This window comes from Stomoxys calcitrans, chromosome 5 (genome assembly GCF_963082655.1).
Source record: "Stomoxys calcitrans chromosome 5, idStoCalc2.1, whole genome shotgun sequence".
Classification (NCBI taxonomy): domain Eukaryota; kingdom Metazoa; phylum Arthropoda; class Insecta; order Diptera; family Muscidae; genus Stomoxys; species Stomoxys calcitrans.
In genome coordinates this window covers 52,846,934-52,870,230 of record NC_081556.1, presented here as the reverse complement: position 1 = coordinate 52,870,230, position 23,297 = coordinate 52,846,934, and the positions used below count along the sequence as shown (strand labels likewise).

The window sequence follows — 23,297 nt, the reverse complement described above, 5'->3', positions numbered from 1 at the left end:
ACTTCAAAAGTGATTGATGTATGCAACATTTAGTTGCTTTGTTTGAGTGTTTCAGTTTTACAGGCATCTACTTCTTTAACACCATGATGTCATAAAAAAATTTATTAACTAAAATTTAATTTTCCCATTCTTTAATATGCAATAATTTTAGTTTCTTTCCATCTGAACGCCTCCACACAGGAAGAAAAAATCTCTTGATGACCGCGAACATGTTGAATCTGTAAATAGAATTGTGTCCTTGAGGCACATTTGTGAAAATATCCCAAAGTCGTGCTCATATGTATATTGTCAGTCAAAACTTTCTGCATTGGCAAACTTGTGCCACCACCCTCCGCGGTGACGTATGGGTTATAAAAACTTTGTGAGGAATTCCATCACTCATTCGCCACGGTTAAAACGTGACAGACATCAATAGCACATTTGGCACCACACTAAGCCACCGAAAAGCCCCCACATTCCCTCTACAAAATATTCTGATTTATTGCTCTAGATTTAGTCAATAAAATGAAGAGAAAGTTATTTAAACTTTTTTCCTTTTAGCACATTTTAAATGTTTTCACACACTTACACAATTTTAAAATTAATCTTTTGTTAGCGCCCCTGCCCCTCCTCCGCGCACAATCACCACAACCATTCCCGTTGCCGGGCCATTAATAATTTGAAATTTCTATGCGTATTTTCAGACGTGATCACGGCGATGGCTATAAATTTGATGGGCCTGGTTTAGTGTTGGCCCATGCCTTTTATCCAGGCGTGGGACGGGGTGGTGATGCCCATTTTGATGATGACGAAAATTGGTCTTACGATCCGCAGCCCAATTATGAAGATGCCGTTATTGGTAAGTAGATGCAAATTAATTACTTTGTAAGAAAATTTGGGGGGAGAAAGAGGAAATGCTTAAATTGATATAACCAGACAAATTAACCTTATGAGCCCATAAATATAAGGAAAGATTGATACTCCTCTTTAGAGTGGGATGAGTTGCCAAAATTTGTTACTAGAGTGGGTGTGTACATTCATATAGACCAAGAAAAACTTAAAAGGCATAAAGTTTGTCCCGGACGAGCTTTGAATGCCTATCACCTAGGATATAGAAAGAGGTAAGGACGTGCTAAGTTCAGTCGGATCAAATATTATATACCTTTTACAATGGATCGCATTTGTCGAGTTCTTTTCCCGGTATCTCTTCTTAGGCAAAAGATTTGCTCTGCTATTAAAGCGATATCAAGATATGGTCCGGTTTGGACCACAATTAAATTATATGTTGGAGACCTTTGTAAAATGCCAGAATTGCGCCCTTTGGGGGCTCAAGAATTAAAATAGAGAGATCGATTTATATGGGAGCTGTATCGGGCTATAGATCGAATCAGACCATAATAAACACGTATTTCAGGCAAATCGGATAATAATTGGGACCTCTAGAGGCTCAAGAAGTCAAGATCCCAGATCGGTTTATATGGCAGCTATATCAGGTTTAAACCGATTTGAACCTTATTTGAAACAGTTGTTGAAAGTAAGAATAAAATACGTCATGCAAAATTTCAACCAAATCGGATAGGAATTGCGCCCTCTAGAAGTTTATGGGGTCTCAGACGAATATTTCGAGTAGTTACAATCATAATGACGAAATTAGCATACCCCCCATCCTATGGTGGAGGGTATTAAAAAGGGTTATGTCTGGCGCCTTGTCTGGCCAAAATGTTCACAGAGTGCCTAGGACTTGCATATACTCCGAAAGCCTGGCAGGAGGCATGGGTGGCGTTTATACCCAAACCCGGCAAGGCAAGTTATGAGACACCAAAGGCCTACAGACCCATAAGCCGTACGTCCTTTCTATTCAAAACCATGGAACGTATTGTGGACACCATGATAAAGAGTATGACATCCAGCGAACTGCTCAAATACAAACAGCATGCCTATATTAAGGGAAGGTTGGTGGAGACTGCCCTGCACGAGGTTGTGCATAAAATAGAAGAATCCTTCGATGCCAAAACGTTCACCCTGGCGGTTTGCATTGACATCGAGGGGGCTTTTAACAATGTGCGGACCGACACACTGATCCAATCCTTAGACCAGTACCGGGTGGACCCAGTCCTTAGAAACTGGATAATATGCTAAGGAACAGGTGTATAAATTGTGTGTTCCATGGCATAAATATAAGGGAGAAAGTGGCACAGGGCACCCCACCCCACCCAGGGGGGCATTTTATCACCACCCCTATGGGTGACCACCTTAAATGACCTATTACGGATGCTGACTGAGGAGGGATTTGAAACCGTCTGCTACGCAAACGATGATATAATACTTCTAAGGGGTAAAGATCCGAACGAGCTATGCAGAAGCGCCGAAAGGGTCTTCCATATGGCATATGACTCTGCTAGACCCAGAGGTCTCAATGTTAACCCAAAGAAGACTAAAATATGCCGGTTCACGAGGAGGACGAAGGTGGGCCAATTAAACGCACCACGTTTCCTCAAGAAGTCGATTTCGATATCTAACAAGATGAAATACTAAGGTGTGATCTTGGACAGGAAACTGAATTGGAAGTGTCACATACAGGAGCGTACTGAAAAGGCTCACAGATGTTGGGCACTATGTAGACGGGCCGACTAACTAATACTTACTTACGCCTCAGTAGTTTGATGGACTGCTATGGAAAAAAAGTGCAACATAAGGACCATACAACAGGTTCACAGAACATGTTGTCTTGGCATAGGCGGAGCGATGATTACCACGCCCACTAGGGCACCGGAGACTATTCTAGATATCCCAGATATCCCATTGACAGATTAAGTGTGAGGCAGCCACTGCGGCTATGAGACTTAAGGCGATGGGAGAATGGATAGAGGATGGGAGCTGCTCATACCATCGCGGTATAATCGAGGCGAAGAAAGGAAACCTGGAAGGAAGGGAAGAGGTTTCTGATCGGATACCTGAGATGAACCTTGAAGTCGAGTGCGAGGCACTGCTGCCATCGCCACAGTTTTGGATTGACGGAACCCTAGTATTGCCTTCCGGATCATGTTACACGGATGGATCAAAGCTAGAGGTCAGAGTGGGCCTACGGGTTTACATTGAGAACCCAGAGATTGAGATCTGTTTTAGACTGCCTGACCATAAGACGGTCCTGCAGGCCGAGATCCGGGCGATCACGGAATGCGTGAAGTGGTGTGGTGCTCACGCGAGGAAGTCGAGTGTGAACATCTTTACCGACAGTAAAATTGCCATAAGGCCAATAACAACCAGGTGGGTAAGGTCACGAACAGTCTTGCAGTGTAAGAAGGAGATTAACGCCTTCTCTGAAGATGGCAAAATCCGCATCGTTTGGGAAAATGAAAGGGCAGACGATTTGGCGGTGAAGGCCAGAGGACTACCGTCAATAAACTTGGTTAACCCGAACCCTTTCGGGTCGACGCAGTCCGAGTTAAGGGAGTGGGCGACTAATGCGCACGCACCATTGTGGAACAGAGAAACGGTCGGTAGGACGGCGAAAATCCTATGGGGCGATCCAGATCGTGAGAAGACGAAGCTATTACTGAAAGGAAGCAAGAAGGAGGTCAGTATAGCTATTGGTATTATAACGCGACACATAGAACTACGAGCTCACTTATCGGTGCGGCAAGTGATAGCATGTATAGGGCATGCGACACAATACCAGACATGAACCAACTTAGGGGAGTGGTATTGAAAACAAATAAGGATTTTGTAAGTAGCGCGGAATTCCTAACTTGGATTCTCTTTTTCGATGTTGCTTTCTCTTGTATTTAGAGCGCACAACAACCCGATTACTGGCTTAGGTGTATGTCCATAGTGGCATGGGCGGATTAATATTTGCACCCTCTTTTCAACCTAACCTAACCTTCGGGCAAACAATTAGTCCTATGGATTTTTGTCATCATTTGGATGAGAATCGCTTCCTGTAGGAGCTTAAGAAATCTAATGTACCAGGTTATGAAACAATTCAGTTCATGCTCAGCATTAAGGTTGAAGGTCATAGAAGAACTCATTGTGCAAATATTCAGCCAAGGCGGTTAAGAATTGCGAAAGAACAAAAAAATATAATCGAGAAATCAGTTTATATAGAAGCTATAGCGCCAGTCGGGTGTAGGCGGTTATCGGGACCAAGACTGACTTTTTACCTATTATCCTTTTGACAACACAGGTTTAAAAAGCTCACTCACGTTTCGTGTTTTATTTCAACGTCGAAAATCTTCAGTTTGGTTTATAATTTAACCATGAATCGTCTTACAAACGAGCAACGCTTGCAAATTATTGAATTTTATTATCCAAATACAAGCTCTGTAAAGAAAGTTCAGCGCGCTTCTTCCATTTTTAAGACGAAGCTCATTTTTGGCTCAATGGGTATGTAAAAAAGCAGAATTGTCGATTGTGGAGAGATCAGCCAGAAGCATTGCAAGAGCTACCAATACATAAAGAAAAGTCACAGTTTCTTTTGAAAAAGTGGCATCATCGGACCGTACTTCTTTCAAAGATGAGGCGAATCATAACGTAACTGTGAATGGTGAGTGCTACCGTGATATGATATCCAACTTTTTTTGCCCAAAACTGAAGAGCTTGGCGTGCATGACATGTGGTTTCCAAAAGACGGTGCCACATGCCACACAGCACGCGTTGCAACGGACTTATTGCGAGGCGGGACCGGTCAATTGGCCGCCTAGATCGTGCGATTTAACGGCTTTGGACTATTTTTGTGGAGCTATATTAAAGCTCATGTCTATACAGACAAGCCCGCTTCAATTGACGCATTGGAAGACAACATTGAAACATTTATTCGTGAGATACCAGCTGAAATGTTGGAAAGAGTATGCCAAAATTGGTCTAAGCGTCCATTTGAGGCGCAGTAACGGTCAACACTTGCTTAAAATGATCTTCAAACATTAAATTATATGGACCGTACTATCGATTAAAATAAAGATTTCATGTAATTTTTTGAATTTTATGTGTTTTTTTTTGGAAAACATTCCTATATCTCTTAAAATATCACCCTTTACTTCTAAGGGAAACCCGAAAGGGTCTTGGAGATGACATACGACTGGGCTAGACCTAGGGGTCTCAATGTAAACCCAGAGAAGATTGAAATCTGCTTGTTCTCGACGCAGACGAAATTGGGCCAATTTGAAGCACCACGTTTCCTCAACAAAACAATGTCGATATCTGAAATGGTCAAAAACTTGGGAGTGATCTTTGACGAAAAATTTAATTGGAAATATCACACCCAGGAGCGCACCGAGCAAGCTCACAGATGATGGGAACTATATCCGAGGTTCTACAAGAGCATGATTAGACCAATACTTACTTATGTCTCAGTAGTTTGGTGTGCGATGGAGCAAAAGTGCAACGTAAGGAAAATACAACAGATTCAGAGAACATGTTGTCTTGGCATAGGCAAGGCCATGAGGACCACGCCCACTTTGGCACTGAGATCTTTTCTAGATATCCGACCCATAGCCGTACAGATTAAGTGTGAGGCAGCCACTGAGGCTATGAGAATGTAAAGAGGATAGGAGCACGACACATGAAAGTTCATGCTAATCGGATGGATCAAAGCTACAGGATAGGGTGGACTGCGGATCCACATTGAGAACCCAGGTACTGAGATCTGTTTTAGACTGCCTGACCATAATACAGTCCTGCAACACAGAGATCCAGGCGATCACAGAGTGTTTGCGGTGGTGTGTGTGTTAACGCAAGAACGTCGATTGTGAACAGACAGTATGCTGGTAGGGTCCCGAACATTTTTATACCCTCCACCATAGGATGGGGGTATACTAATTTTGTCATTCTGTTTGTAACTACTCGAAATATTCATAAAGTATATATATTCTTGATCGTCGTGACATTTTCGTCAGTCCGCCCGTCCGTCCGTACGTCTGTCTGTCAAAAGCAAGCTAACTATCGAAGGAGTAAAGCTAACCGCTTGAAATTTTGAACAAATACTTCCTATTAGTGTAGGTCGGTTGGGATTGTAAATGGGACTTATCGGTCCATGTTTTGATATAACTGCCATATTAACCGATCTTGTGTCTTGACTTCTTGAGCCTCTAGAGTGCGCAATTTTTATCCGATAGAAATAAAATTTTGGACGACGTGTTTTGTTATGATATCCAACAACTGTGCCAAGTATGGTTCAAATCGGTCCATAATTTTATATAGCTTCCCTATAAACCGACCTTGTGTCTTGACTTCTTGAGCCTCTAGAGAGCGCAATTCTTATCCGAATGGAATAAAATTTTGTACGACGTGTTTCGCTATTACTTCCAACATCTGCGATAAGTTAGCTTCAAATCGGTCAACAACCTGATATAGCTGCCATTTAAACCGATCTTGAATCTTGACTTCTTGAGCCACTAGAGGGCGTAATTCTTATCCGATTGGAATGAAAGATTGCAGGAAGTATTTTGTTGTGATATCCAACAACTGTGCCAAGCATGGTTTAAATCGGTTCATAACCTGAAATAGCTGCCATATAAACCGATCTTGAATAATGACTTCTTAAGCCACTAGAGGGCGCAATTCTTATCCGATTTGAATGAAATTTTGCAGGTAGTATTTCGTTATGATATCCAACAACTGTGCCATGAATGGTTCATACCGGTCAATAACCTGATATAGCTGTCATATAAACCCATCTGGAGACTTGACTTCTTGAGCTTCTAGATGGCGCAATTCCTATCCGATTTGGAAATGAAATTTTGCATGACGTATTTTATTATGACTCTCAACAACTGTGCCAAATAAGGTCCAAATCGGTTCATAACCAGATATAGCTGCCATATTAACCAATTTGGGATCTTGACTTCTTGAGCCTCTAGAGGTCGCAATTATTATCCGATTTGCCTGAAATTTTGTACGACGGATCCTCTCATGACCAACAACATACGTGTTTATTATGGTCTGAATCGGTCTATAGCCTGAAACAGCTCCCATATAAATCGATCTCTCTATTTTAGTTCTTGAGCCCCCAAAGAGCGCAAATCACATTCGAATTGGCTGACATCTCCAACATATAATCTAATTGTGGTCCGAACTGGTCCATATCTTGATATCGCTCTAATAGATAAGCAAATCTTTTCTAATATCCTTTTTTTTTTGTCTAGGAAGATATGCCGGGAAAAGAACTCGACAAATGCGATCCATGGTGGAGGGTATATAAGATTGGGCCCTGCCTAACTTAGCACGCTTTTACTTGTTGAAGTGTAAAAAAGAGATTAGCGCCTTCTATGAGGATGAGTACCGGGCCACAGCGAAGTAAGGGGGAATGAAGGAGCAGATGATTTGGCAGTTTAAATATTAAGGAATAGGGGCAAACTTCTTACATATCAACGAGTGCAGCCCGATTTAAGTTTAAGCTCAATGATAAGGGCCTCCTTTTTAAAGCCGAGTCCGAACGGAATGTTCATGGGCAACATTTGCATTTTGCCATACCAAATGGCACAGTACCTCCCAAATATCGCCAGCATTAGATATGTCGCCAGGATTCGAACCCAGGCGTTCAGCGCTATAGGCAGATATGCCAACCTCTGCGCTACGGTGGCCTTATATTTAAGTACTATCATATTAGTTGCTTCAGTAACTTCTAATTGAGACACAGAGTTGTCTAGTACTGTAATGTACTCGTAATGGTATGATGTCTCCTTTTAGCCGTTATTTCATTTCAAACAAACATCTCAATATGTCTCCTCTATGGCATGCATATATCGATGTCCATGCAAGTGAGTTTATCCTTGCTCACGTTCACTTTCTTAAATCAAAAGCAAACATTGCTTAAAACAAAAAGGGTGAGAAGAAAAAAGTTTGAGAGAGAAAGAGACTTACAAAGAGAAATTGGGCGGGAAAAGGGCCAGAAGACCCCAACATAAGTGTTACCATAGTAGCGGAAACTGTATCCTCTTTATGCCGAAGGAGATGATTTTTTGATTGATGACGATTTTCAGCTTCATTTCATTTCCTGTTTGTCTATCGTTTCTCCTACACGAGACTTTGTTGTTTTGTCTTGCTGTTACTGTTGCTGTTGCTATTGCTTTTCCCATACGAACTCAACCGGCACTTACTTAGCCATGACCCTTGTTTCGACTACCTCCTCTGCCATTTGGTTGATTAATACTTTGTATTGAACTTTTCCTACCATTCATCTCTGTGTGTCTGTTTTGGATCGCTTTTTGTCTTTTTTTTCAGCATCTTTGCGTTCTCCGCCTTCTCAGTTGATTTCAATTTGTCTTTGTTTGTTGACCATTTATAGACTTTGCCACATCCTCTATTCCTGTTACTTTTTCTTATATGACTTGGGACCTTTTTTCTGCTATTTTTTTTGTCACAATCCATGGTATTGACTTTTTTAAATCAATATTAATTAGGTTTTTTGCAGTAATTTTTCAATTTAATGTCCTCTTTTTTCTTTGCCTTATCTTGGGTTTTCACAAAGAAACAACTCATGCATTGTCCTTTGGCATTGTGACACATTTAAGCCACCATGAAATGCGTAGTACAATAAATTCGCCATTGCTTTGGTAATGCATCGAAATTTTGTTCTGAGACCTCACATAGTAAAGGGTGATTTTTTTGAGGTTAGGATTTTCATGCATTAGTATTTGACAGATCACGTGGGATTTCAGACATGGTGTCAAAGAGAAAGATGCTCAGTATGCTTTGACATTTCATCATGAATAGACTTACTAACGAGCAATGCTTGCAAATCATTGAATTTTATTACCAAAATCAGTGTTCGGTTCGAAATGTGTTCAAATTTTGACAAATTTTGTTAAGCGATGAGGCTCATTTCTGGTTGAATGGCTACGTAAATAAGCAAAATTGCCGCATTTGGAGTGAAGAGCAACCAGAAGCCGTTCAAGAACTGCCCATGCATCCCGAAAAATGCACTGTTTGGTGTGGTTTGTACGCTGGTGGAATCATTGGACCGTATTTTTTCAAAGATGCTATTGGACGCAACGTTACGGTGAATGAACACATTTCGAACCGAACACTGATTTTGGTAATAAAATTCAATGATTTGCAAGCGTTGCTCGTTAGTAAGTCTATTCATGATGAAATGTCAAAGCATACTGAGCATCTTTCTCTTTGACACCATGTCTGAAATCCCACGTGATCTGTCAAATACTAATGCATGAAAATCCTAACCTCAAAAAAATCACCCTTTAGTAAAACTTGATGGACATAGTGTTGGATTTGACACAGATTGTACTAAGTATCCTGAATATTGCTCTTCTCAAATATAGAGAATAGCAGCTATTGTCGATACAGATCGGTTGGTATTGGAGACTATAAAATATTGGTTGGATAACTTTAAACGGGGCCATACAGCTGTTGAGGTGTCCATGCCAGAAATGGTGAAATACAAGTAAAACCAGTAAGGAAGGGCAAAAGTCGGGCGGTGCCGACTGTATAATACCCTACACCTACCCTATAAGTACAATGTGGGACCTATATCCATTCTGAACCAATTTTGATGGACGTCGGCGAGCGAACTGTAAAAACTACGGTTGATAAATGACAACATTATGGCAATTATCCAAAATCTGACGAACGTATTTATTGGAGCTATATCTAATTCTGAACCGACTTTCATGAAATTCACCAATAATATTAAGAGTCAAGAGAAAATCCCTCCTGCCGAAATCGGTTAACAAAAGACTATTTTATTGCAATATTAGTGCAAATCGGACGATCATATATATGGGAGCCATATCTAAATCTGAACCGATTTTGACCAAACTCTATGTACAGGGTGGCTGATGAAAGCCGCTACCAAAAAAAAATGTAATAACTTTTTTTCTATTTAATAATAATAATTTAATAATTAATTTAATTAATTAATTAATTAATTTAATTAATAATAATTTAATAATTAATTTAATAATTTAATTTAACATGAATAAAAGAAAAATGTATTCCATACACCGAAAAAAAAATGTAGCAATATTCATCATTGTAGCAATATTCATCAGCCACCCTGTATATTGTGGTAGTCATCGAGGAAAGCGTTGTGCAATGTTTTGGCAAGATTGGTCAATAAATGTGCTTGCAGTGGTTCTAGAGTGAAAATCGGGCGATATATATATGAGAGCTATATCTAAATCTGAACCGATTGCCTTGAAATTCACCAGTAATATCGAGGGTCGTAAAAAAATCCTTTCTGGCAAATTTCATCTTTGTCCTAAAGATATGTTTCTATCAATCTCTCTTGAGTATTCAGCATAAAGGATGACAGACTAATAAGACGAAAATCTTTCGCCTTCGTGTGGTAAGGTTTTCCCGCTTTCGGAATGAAAATCTCCTTGTGTTCCTCCATCCCACACCTATATACGACATGCTGATACAAACAGAGTATATCGCCCTTAGCCAAGGAGCCAGACCATCTTACACAACTTGTAATTCAACCGGTGATACATCATCAGGGTCTGGTGACTTAAAGGAGTCAAAACTTTCTATCGCCCAAAGCATACGACGAATGCATACCTCTTCCGGCGCCTCATTGTCCGTCGGAGAGTTTCCCGGGAAATGCATATCAACGGGTAGTTCTAGTGTTTCCTCACTAGACATTGTCCATACATTCTCTGTCTTCTGAATGTATGCCACCGTAATAGATCTCTAGGACGGAATCTTCCTCAGCCTAGAGGCCCCAGATATACCCTCCACGGAGCTGAAGAATTCCAACAAGGATTTGATCTGAGCCTTTCTCAGCTCGCCCCTGCATTTGCTTAGCTCAACCTTGTAGACGTCCCAATCGTGTGGTGCCCTTGTGGCTTTCGCCCTGTTGAAGAATTTTCTGCAGTTTTCTGCTACTGGGGAGTGTTGGATGACCACAGATTCTCTGCTCATAGTTATATTAGTTTCAGCCTAGGAGAAAACACTGCAGAACTGTTCCCTCGGCTAAATAGAATAAAGACGGATTGAGATAAATTTCGGCACAGGTTCTGAACGTCTATCCCTTCTAGACCAGTATAAAAAAAAACCAACCTGCTCTGTGATCCACCATATCGGTCGCTGCTTGCCCCTTGGCTTGGTACTTGGACATGCTGACCCAAGCGAGTCATTCAGGGCCTTCGTAATCCGCTTGACCATTATGTCTATATACTCCACAGATTCCACTTTCTTTTCTGGTCTAGAAGGGATAGACGAGCAGAATCTGTGCCGAAATTTATCCCAATCCGCCTTTCTTCTATTTAGCCGAGGGACCACTTCTGCAGTATTTTTGCCAAGACTGAAACTGATGACCACAGAGATGCTGTGGTCATCCAATATTTCCCGGTCGCATATTCTCGCGCTTATATTTTCCAATACAAAGTAATGTCTAGTACCTCCTGCCGGTTCCTGGTAATTAAGTGAGGTTTATGCCCTTTATTACAAATCGCCAGATAGCAACTTATAATATATTCGATAAGCAGCTCACCCTTTCGTTGACATCCGAACTTTCCCATATTTGGAGATGTGGATTAGCATCACTTCAAACAATTTAAAACTTGGAGGCGGCACCTTCGAATCGTGTGTCATATACAGGGAAGCCAGTCAGTAGTGAGACTTATTAGTTTCAAGGACGGCTACTACTGAATTTTCAGTGCATAGCAACGAAAGAGCAAAATACATTTAGACTACTCTATGCAAGAATATAGGCTATGTATCTCCCATTCTCCGTACCCTTGAGTAGTTTAAATCCAGGAATTCTTAGTCCACGAATCATTTCTCCGCACACCCATGGCTCCTGGACAAGTACCACATCAAACCCTTCTACCATCAGAAGGACCTTCAGTATTTAACTGGCTGTGAAATTTGTGAGGCTAGTATCATCCTAGCATTTCATCGTTCATACTATGGAGTGTACGCTACCCTACCTAATGGAAAGGGGCCTCTCCGTCGGCAGGGGTTTGAAACGAAAAACATTCCAGGGGAACTGGAATCTTTGGATAGAAGCATGTAAGCTAATTCCTTCAGATAATGCCTATGGGACAACGGATGAAATATAATCTCAAATAAGGGGCTGCTCCAAAATTATGTGATCCAATCTAAACTTGAAAATGTCTTCCGTTTTGCTAACGTTGGCTTTAACCGAAGTCTCATACATCGCAAAACTTTTTTTGCGTTTTGCGAATTCGAAACAGGATTTAAGAAAGTACATACAGCAAGTAAATTTTTTGGCCTACAATCTATGCAAATTACTTTGCAAATTAAATCAATGGCGAGGGCTACAAAATATTCCACCCTACTTAACTTATCGACACACTTAGTAGCTTTTCTTTACATTCCTTACGATGACCATTAGTTTGCTTTAATTGTTTCGTGTACAAATGGCTTCGCATCAACGGGCATCTTTTGTGCAATTGTGGGATGTATATGACATTTATTTTCATTTGCCCCTTCCTGTTACTACTCATTTAATAGCGTACCCGGATTTCATTTTATTGTTACTTCCGCCATGATACGGGGGCTAAGGGAAATCAATTAACAAAGAATTACTCCTTACGTAACTATTCAAGGTTTTGTTTCTTTAACTTTCACATGGAAATAATTCACTTCACAAAGCTATCTGGCCTGAATTAAGCAGAGATGCACAGTTTCCAAAATAAATGATAATGATAAATGAGGGAAGGGGGCGAGTACGCCAAACGATTTTTCTTGAAATTTTACAAAGGCTATATTAACACTAATTCTAATGTCAAATTTAACTATAATTCTGTGCCACGCAAATGAGTGACTCGATTCACTCCAGCATTAGTTTCTTCATCCAAACAAAAGAAAATTGCTCAGTTTTAGCGACATGAAATGAAACTTTGGATACCCACCACCTCAGGTATATATGTAAACTATCTTTCGTCATAATCCGGTGAAAATGCATAATATATGCCCCCATCGCAGCTATATTGAAATATGGTCCGATTTGAACGAAATTCGACGCAGATATTGAGTGGCCTAATAAGTACAAGCCATTGTTCAATTTTGTAGAACAAAATACTGGCTTTTTTGGTAAAAATATCCAAATATAGACCGATCTAAACCCTATACGACACAGATGTCGAAAAGCCTAACGGAAGTCATTGTGTCAAATTCTGGGTCATATTGCAGAAAGATGTCGAGGAGCCTTGCACAACTCACTGTCCCAAATTTCGGCGAAATCGCTCAATGAATGCGTCTTTTATGGCCTAAAACCTTAAATCGAGAGATCCTATATTACAACTATATCCAAATCTGGACCGATCTGAGCGAATTATTGTATGTTGAAGGGCCTAACACAACTCACTGTCCCAAATTTCGGCGAAATTAGACAATAAATGCTCCTTTTATTGGCCCAAGATCTTTAATCGAGAGATGAGTCTCTATGGCGGCTATATCCGAATCTAGACCGATCTGGGTCGTATTGCAGAAAGATGTCGAGGGGCCTTACACAACTCACTGTCCCAAATTTCGGCGAAATCGCTCAATGAATGCGTCTTTTATGGCCTAAAACCTTAAATCGAGAGATCCTATATTACAACTATATCCAAATCTGGACCGATCTGAGCGAATTATTGTATGTTGAAGGGCCTAACACAACTCACTGTCCCAAATTTCGGCGAAATTAGACAATAAATGCTCCTTTTATTGGCCCAAGATCTTTAATCGAGAGATGAGTCTTTATGGCGGCTATATCCGAATCTAGACCGATCTGGGTCGTATTGCAGAAAGATGTCGAGGGGCCTTACACAACTCACTGTCCCAAATTTCGGCGAAATTGGACAATAAATGCGTCTTTTATGGGTCCAAGACCTTAAATCGAGAGATCGGTCTATATAGCAGCTATATCCAAATCTGAAGCGATCTGGGTCATATTGTGGAAAGAGGTCGAGGTGCCTTACACAACTCACTGTCCCAAATTTCGGCAAATTTAGATAATAAACGCGCCTCTTATGGGCCCAAAACCTTAAATCGAGAGATCGGTCTATATGGGCTAAATTAAAAAAATGTTGTCGAAGGCCCAACTCATTTCACTGTCCCAAGTTTCGGCGAAATCCGACAATAAATGCGCCTCTTATGGGCCCAAGACCTTAAATCGAGAGATTGGTCTATATGACAGCTACATCCAAATCTGGACCGATCTGCGCCATATTGCAGAAAGACGTTGAGGGGTATAACACAACTCACTTTCCCAAATTTCAGCAAAATCAGATAATAAATGTGGCTTTTATGGACTTACGATGCTATATCGGCGGATCGGTCTATATGGCGGCTATATCAAGTTATAGTCCGATATAGTCCATCTTCAAACTTAACTTAACCTTATTAACAAAAAAAGTATCTGTGCAAAGTTTCAGCTCAATTTTAAAGACTTTAGTGTGATTTCAACAGACAGACGGAAAGACAGACGGGGGATCCAGATCGTGAGAAGACGCGGCTATTACTGAAAGAAAGTAAGAAGGAGGTTAATATAGCTATTGGCATCATGACGGGACACATAGGACTACGAGCTCACTTATGTAAATTCGGAAAGATGATAAGACGTGGGAGCATTTCCTTTGGTATTGCCCGGCTTTCGCGTCTAACGGACACAGACACTTAGGTGGAGACACTATACCAGACATGAACCAGCTAAGGTGAGTGGCATGGAAAACAATTAAGGATTTTGTAAGTAGCACGGAAATCCTGACAGAAAACTGTATTGGAAGTGTCACATTCAGGTGCATATCGCGAAGGCGCATAGATGTTGAGCACTAGATGGATGGGCCGAGGTCTCGAAATGGGGCCGTATTCAAAGGTAGTCCACTGGCTCTACAGAAGCGTGATTAGACCAATACTTACTTATGCCTCATCGCGGTATAGTCGAGGCTACGATAGGAAACCTGGAAGGAATGGAAAAGGTTTCCGGCCAGATACCTCAGACGACACTTGACAACAATGTGCTGCCAGCGGCACAGCTGAGTCCGAACGGCATGCTGCAGTGCGACACTTCAATGGAGAGAAGTTTTTACATGGCATGGTACCTTACAAATGTTACCAGCATTAGGAGTGTAAGACCACCGCCGAAAAAAAAAAACTTTTTTTCGTTTGTTTCTCTCTCGAGACGAGCTCAGTGATCGGAGATTTTTCTCTGCAATGGAAAAGGAAATCCAATGATTAACACACACATCAACCACGCGTCCCATGTTTAGTCATTTGGTTAGAATAACTAAAATTAGGCGTGAGAGCTTCCTGGGCCGTACATTGGTATGCTGTACTTATAGCGTCTTTATTGCTATACAACTCTATGATATAAATACCAGATTACCCACGCTCGACAACATTGTCTTCTAGCTATTCCTTTCCCAATGCATGTGTTTGTGTAATGGCAAATGTTTTGTCCACACAATTACACTACTCATGATTCTGTGCATCTTTTTGGAAGTTCTAATGATGGCTTCGAACGCTAGACAACGGCTCTCGCTGTCGCTCCGTGTTTGAATCTCGACCGGGCTCTGCCGAATTTTTCATTTTTAAGGTTTTTTGCCTGTTAGAGCGAAGATCGTTTTAATTTTAAAATTTTTATTTGTTTCTCTCTCGAGACGAGCTCAATGTCCTGAGATTTTTCTTTGCATTGAAAAAGGTGTTCAGCTTCGTAGGTGGACATGCTAACCTCTGATCTACGGTGGCGCAGGCAATTAGCAATTTTGTTAGTAGCACAGAACTGCTGACCAATGTTGCCACTCAAGAAAATAGTTTCCTACCTAAAATTTTTATGCCCTTCACCATAGGATGGGGGTATACTAATTTCGTCATTCTGTTTGTAACTACACGAAATATTCGTCTGAGACCCCATAAAGTATACATATTCGTGATCGTCGCGACATTTTTTTTGTCGATCTAGCCATGTCCGTCCGTCCGCCCGTCTGTCTGTCGAAAGCACTCTAACTTCCGAAGGAGTAAAGCTAGCCGCTTGAAATTTTGCACAAATACTTCTTATTTGTATAGGTACGTTGGGATTGTAAATGGGCTATATCGGTCCACGTTTTGATATAGCTGCCATATAAACCGATCTGGGGTCTTGACATCGTGAGCCTGTAGAGAGCGCAATTATTATCCGATTGGTATGAATTTTTGCACGACGTGTTTTGTTATGATATCCAATAACTGTGCCAAGTATGGTTCAAATCGGTTCATAACCTGATATAGCAGCCATATAAACCGATCTTGGGTCTTGACTTCTTGAGCCTCTAGAGGGCGCAATTATTATCCGATTTGCCTGAAATTTTGTACGACGGATCCTCTCATGACCATCAACATATGTGTTTATTATGGTCTAAATCGGTCTATAGCCTGATACAGCTCCCATATAAATCTATCTCTCTATTTTGCTTCTTGTTTTGCCTAAGAAGAGATGCCGGGAAAAGTCTCGACAAATGCGATCTATGGTGGAGGGTATATAAGATTCGGCCCGGCCGAACTTTGCACACTTTTACTTGTCAGTCTTACAAAGTATGCAAACTAAATCGTCGTGATAATAAGTTACATACATATATCTATACCATATATACCATTTAGCCATTTGTCCATCTGTATGTTGAAATAACTCTACAGGCTATAGTTCAAAGATGACCTGTATCTTGACGCCTTTTATACCGATCTCCCGATAGGAATTCTTGAATGCATAAAAATCGTATTTTGCCCCGATTGAGAACATTTGTAAATGCGCATTTACTGTCCATTTTCGCCGTAACAGCGAGTTGCATGGACCCCTCAAAATCTGAATATGGATCAGATCCGACTAGATTTGTATTTTGGTGCCATATAGCCTTGTTTTTCGATTGAAGACAATGAACGCACAGAAGTGGCATTTTTACCCAACATTTACGAAATTTGAAAGTGATCCCTTGACACTTGTACCAGAAAACAGCAGCAAGTTAACTTAAAAATAAGTGCACATGGAAGACATGGCAAGCCCACACCTTATACCAGCATTCTTTGTTTACGCTTATGACTCTCAACAACCAAATCATAAAATACTCCTTTAAATTCGTTGAGCTATTGTAAGTGTTTTTGCTGGTGAGCATAAAATGATTGCTGACCGTATTTTACATTTTGAGCAATACTCACGAGGGCTCACAATGACCGTATCTGGATAGAAGACATACACACAGCTACCGTTCAAAGTTATGAGAGCTAAAATTACTTTGCATGCTTTACAATGGCTTGGGTAAAGAAAAAAGTGAAAGTCTGTCTGTCCACTTTGAACGAAGACAGACAGACAGCACATACGTCACTGATGAAAGCAATTCTGATCCAAAAATAAAAAACGCAAGTGCAAAAGAAACAACGGAGTCTATCTATGCCGCTCAACAAAACTTGATGTCTCATTCCTCTGCTTGCTTTGGCTTTATATGGCACTAATCTGAGTGGTTTTCATTTGTAAACAACAAACGGTGTCCGTCGACCGAATTGAAAATTGCCTCCACTAATCGATTACTGAAACGTTCGCGCATCTTTCACTCTATTGTATTTGTGCGTGTGTTTCAAGCTAACTTTGTTTTTATGTGGCATGCGATACAGACAATTGCTTTGGTCGAAATGGCTATTGAGTGTCAAATTTTTGGTCTCATGCAGTTCTCTGACTCGTACCAGTTATTCTCAATATTAAAACTTTATCATTTCTGACATCAGAACTTTTCTCTGAGATTTGAAACTGTGAGACTGCTTGCAAAAGTATAAGGCCCCTCAATATCCATGGTTTTATTTTGCACTATAAACGAATAAACAGTGGCGACAAAAAGTGAAATAAATTGAAGTTATCCTCAACAATTTTTTCAGTAATTGACTTGCAAAAACCAAAATATGAGGTCAGCTTACCAACCTACCAAGAGAATAAAAACCTACCAATTTTGGTAGAAACTTACCAAAAACTACCGACCGTTTCGCTGGGTTAAGTACTTTATGTAACAAATTTTTGCAAAAAGTAAGGCTTCAAAGGGCTGAAGAAGTCAGAGCGAAGGACCACTTTATATGGGAGCTATATCCATTGCCATTTGCAATTCTCTAAGACCTACATCTATGAGAAGTATCTGTGCAAAATTTCAAGCGGATATCTTTTTTCATTCGACCACTATCGTTATTTCGAAAGATGAACGGATATGACTAGATGGAGCGATGAATGCCAATGCGATCAAGAATATCTATACTTTATGTGATCGCGAAGAGAGAGAATGGCAAAATCCGCATCGTTGGGTGCCGGGCCATAATGGAGTAAGGGGAAACGAAAGGGCAGACGATTTAGCGGTGAAGGCCAAAGGACTACCGTCAATAAACTTGGTTAACCCGAAGCCTTTCGGGTCGAATGCACATGCAACATCGTGAAACAGCGAAACGGTCGGTAGGACGGCGATAATCCTATGGGGGGATCCAGGTCGTGAGAAGATGAGGCTATTACTGAAAGGAAGCAAGAAGGAGGTCAGTACAGTATTGGTCTCATAACGGGACCCATAGGACAACGAGCTCACTTATGTAAAATCGGTGCGGCAAGTGTTAGCACGTGTAGGTCATGCGAGGAAGATGATGAGGCGTTGGAGCATTTCCTTCGTCATTGCCCGGTTTTCGCGTCTAATAGATACCGGCACTTAGGTGTAGACACAATACCAGACATGAACCAACTTAGGGGAGTGGTATTGAAAACAATTAAGGATTTTGTAAGTAGCACGGAATTCCTAACTTAATATAACTATAAAGTAACCTTTTTAGAGGTTACTTTATAGTATTTAGAGCGCACAACAAGCCGATTACTGGCTTAGGTGTATCCATAGTGGCATGGGTCGGATTAATATCTGCGCCCTCTTTTCAACCTAACCTAACCATGTGATCGCAGATCAATATTTCGAGGTCTTACAAACTGAATGACTATATTAGTATGCCCCGTATCCTGTAGTGATGGGTATAAAAATTATTCAGAGAACTTGACAAACGGGATCCACCATGAAGGGTATATTATTAAGTAATTATTGCGTTTTGACACTTTTTTCTCAGCTTTCTCGGATTGGATTTTTAACCAAAAGTTATTGACTGTGTCTTAATTGTTTTGTCCCTAATTGCGACACATCTTTATTTACATTTACCCCTTTATTTTGTGGATTTTTTGGTCAGCTCTGATTTTACATTATCAGCTTTCGATATTATCGCGTGTATTCTAGCTTTCACTTGCCCTTTCACTCCTTGGAAAAAATTGTTTTTGTCACATTATGGTTGGTTCTATGTTCGCTTTTCTCGACTAATGGGCATTTCAGTTCAAAGCTTTCTTCCTAGATTTATTGCCAGAAGGCTTAGATATTAAATTTGACCTCCCCTTTTAACTCTTTAAAAATTTTAGTTACTCTTTGAAAGAGACTCCTCTTTCTTTATAGTTCAGATGGAAGAGGTGTTGCCTTTATTTAGTTACCTCCACTCAATTAAAGCAACGCCCCACAACTTGAAGTTTCTTTGTTGAAAATCCATCAATTATAATCTTTCCATCAATTTCTAGTCATTCTTGTTTTCAACCAACCCCACCTCCCCCTGCCACGCTAAAAATAATCAACAGCCAAACAACTGATGGTCGTCGCCCCCTTCGAACATTATCGGCGTGCTTGTGCATGACTTAACCAGTTTGGAGTAATTAATTACATTAGTACTAAATGCAACATGATAATGCGGTTTTGGCACTGAATGAACTGCGGTTGGCCGCACAACTGGGTGCGAGAATGAAATTATATCGCAAAATATTATAAACCCCGCAGTAAAACAAACATGAGGTCCGACCAAAGAGAAAATGATTAAAAAACCAAACACAATCACACGCAAGCTTGGTCCCGCATACACATGCGGACACACTCACACATACAGTTGTGCCAATTTTATAAAATTGTGTAAATGTGGCGCTAGAAATCAGTGGCGTAGATGATAAACACACTCATAGGTATAGATATGTGGGTAAGGCAGTACGAAGGCCTTAAATAATTGGCAACGAAAGCTTCAAGCATGCCTCTGGTTTTGGCAAGTTTCTATATTGGGTGACGAATGTGAAATGCATTAACACTCTCGAACTGCATTCTGTATTCACGAATCTACACTCAAAATATATTCATCTCGAGGCATAACTTAGGGTGTTAACCAAAGAAGTTCTACACAGGACAGATGAGGTTTTATTTTCTTTAAATGCTCAGTGAAAGCTGAGGAGCCTGTTTTCAAGGGGGCATCAATCCCAGCCCAATAGGAATAGAAGTGGATGTATCTGCCGGGACATACATATGTAGTTGAGCCAGAATCACTCTAGTTTTTCGGGGGTTAGAAAAAAAATTCATGTTTGTCTTCGCCTGAGAAGGACCTATGATCGTTGGACAACACGCCGCAGTTCGTGGAAAAGCATACTGGCAGCTCTGGATCCATTGCGTGTGGCTCATCTGGCAAATCTACACTGGCGCTGCAAAGTTTGCCACTGATCAGCCAATTGTCTTATATCTAGTCAACAACAATTCTTTGTGAATACCAAAAAGTGACTTGAGGACCTTGATCTCCGCCTTCATCAGAAATTTCAGTAGCACCCGCAGTGGACCTGTTTACTGCTGTCAAATATGACTTCAAATGTTTTGGAATAGTTGGAGGTTTTAATCGTTGCGTCATCAACTCCTACAATCCGGATATCTGCGGTGAGGTTAGGTTAAGTTGAATGGGTCACCCACCAAAGATGAGTTCACTCGGGGGAAAGGGAAAAAAATAAAATGTGAGACCTCGTACTAGAGGTTATACACGAATAAATAGAAAAAGGCAGGAGGAGTGGAGAAACCCGAGCGGGAGGTGAAGAACCGCTCTACGCAAGCACGGACCTACCTACGCCGGAGCCTGTGTAACCCCTCCCAGTCGGAACCATCCTCTTCCCTCAACAAATCTCAGGAGATATACCAGAGGTACGTTCACAAGTTCACCCAGATCACAGAAAAACGGCTTCCCAGAAAGGAGAGCCTACGTCTCTGCAGACCCGAACAGGAACAAAGCATGTGCTCAATAGTCTCTTCCTCATCCTCATCGAGGCAACTCCTACAGAAGTCATTGTACAGTATCGCCAAGCGCGCCGCCATGCGGCCTATGGCACAGTGTCCGGTTATGACCCCTGTCAAAGTACTTATCAACCTCTTATCCAACGCCTGCAACTCCCTCGTCCGCCCCCGGTCGATGACCGGCCATAGCGCCTTCGCAGTCCGGCAACCATCTACCGTGTCCCACCACGCCACCGTCGTCGCCCTGGCCATTCCCTCTACTGTGTTCAGTAGCTCGACAAATGGCACGTAGGCAAGGCCGATGACTGGTCCGCCCGGCGCAAACGAACCCCTGCGCCGGGCGGACCAGTGGCGCACTCGTCCGCTCTCTCATTTCCTGGAATCCCCTCATGCCCAGGAACCCATGTCAGCGTCACACCGTGGGCCCGGAGCCTATATAGGGATTCCAAACAGTCCGTCACGCATCTCGACCTCACCATCCTTCGGTGAGGTAGACGCATATATTCTCGATCCTCAAAAGGATGCGATGGCTAATCACATCGAAAGTCTCCGATAAGTTGAAAGCGTGGCTTGATTTGTTTGAGACGGTGATACTGTACAAGACCTTAATAGTGTGTATTTCTCTTATCCACACAGGGCGTTGCACGGTATCAGTGGCTTTACCGCGATTTGGTCTGAAAGAGAAATTTTATATATGCAGTTTTTTTTTGGATAATAAGCGAATTTGCATACAAGAAGTGGATGTGGACTATATGGGAAGCATAGGGTTTATATTTGTTTTGTAGGAAATTGGTTTTATTGTCATGGTTAGGTTAGGTTACGTTAGGCTTAAGTGGTAGTCAAAGTCCACCTAGTTTGGAACCATCCGTATAGAAGTCTATGTAACTTCTATTATCAAGGATATCGTAGTTCCAATCGGTTCTATCAGGAATAGGGATACAAAAAGCGGCTCAGGTAGGGTGTAATCAATACCGCCTGGAACATCGGACATTGTATCAAGGACACTGTGTTGTCCGTAGCCGCCACATGACCAAAGGCTAGGCTCCCTTAGCCACACGGCAGCAGCAATTTGTCTAGCCCAAAGTTCAAAGGCATAGGATGTAGCATCAAATTGAGTGCATCAGATGGTGTCGTCCTCAGTGCGGTTGTGACGCATAAACAAGCCATCCTTTGGATCCGGTAGACTATTGAACAGTAGGTGAACTTTTGAAGCGCCATCCACCAGACCACAACACCATATAGCCTTATAGATCTGACAAATGCTGTTTATACCCAGTGCATTACACGCTCTCTCTTGCAGATGTATAAGGCAAGAGTTGCCTTTCTTACTCTTTCCAAAATGTTGGATTTGAAGTTCAATTTTCTGTCTAGAAAAACACCCAGCTATTTTGGGCATTCCGTAAATGGAACATTCTCTCCTCCCAAGGAGAGAGGTTCCACTGGAATTGATCCTCACCCTCACAAGATTCCTTATATCTTGTCATGATGTGCTTCCGTACGCATCCAGGGGCAGTTGAGAAAGCACTCAACACTCGACACTTGCCTTGTGGACGATACCTCCTTAGATGCTTCTTGCGGAGCGAAGTAGCAAAACGTCCGCTCCACTCAACGCTTCAAACAAGAATCAGTATCATCATGTCCGTTAGTAAATAGAAAATGAAATTTAAAGATAGCATATTTATTTTGAAATTTTAGTCCTTTGGCTCATTTTCATTACTAAAATCCTGATAATAAGGAAAAATCTTAAATTTTAGACCAACATTTTTTTCAGAGTGGATTCTCATTTATGTTCCCCTTTTTGTATTTGAAATAAAGCTTGAAATAGTCTCTATGTTGAAACCGAAATAGGCCATCACATTTTATTACACATGTGTAAAAAAAATTTCATTCAAAGATATCCGGTTTAAGTTTTGCTTAGATACTTCTTATTGATGTGGGTCCTTGGGGATAGGTACTTGTACTCAAATGGGTACTTGACAACTTTGACTTAACTTTGCGAACGCACTCTTACACTAATCTTCGCTACTTTAAGAGCCTTAACTCCATTTTTTTATGCCCTCCACCATAGGAAGGGGGTATACTAATTTCGTCAATATGTTTGTAACACCTCGAAATATGCATCTAAGATCCCATAAAGTCTATATATTCTTGATCGTCATGACATTTTAAGTCGATTTAGCCATGTCCGTCCGCCCGTCTGTCGAATGCACTCTTACTTTCGAAGGAGTTAAGCTAGGTGCTTGAAATTTTGCACAAATACTTCCTGTAAGTGTAGGTCAGTTGGGATTGTAAATGGGACATATC

The 23,297-nt window shown here is 41.2% G+C and overlaps 1 protein-coding gene across 1 annotated transcript in view; it reads left to right on the top strand.

Annotated features, from left to right (window-relative positions):
• Nucleotides 1–23,297, top strand: part of LOC106091627 (matrix metalloproteinase-2) — a 422,071-nt gene that overhangs the window by 378,909 nt on the left and 19,865 nt on the right. Inside the window, exon 3 of the mRNA XM_059370227.1 lies at nucleotides 684–838. Within this exon, the coding sequence (XP_059226210.1) occupies nucleotides 684–838 (155 nt within the window). The remainder of the gene's footprint in view (nucleotides 1–683; nucleotides 839–23,297) is intronic.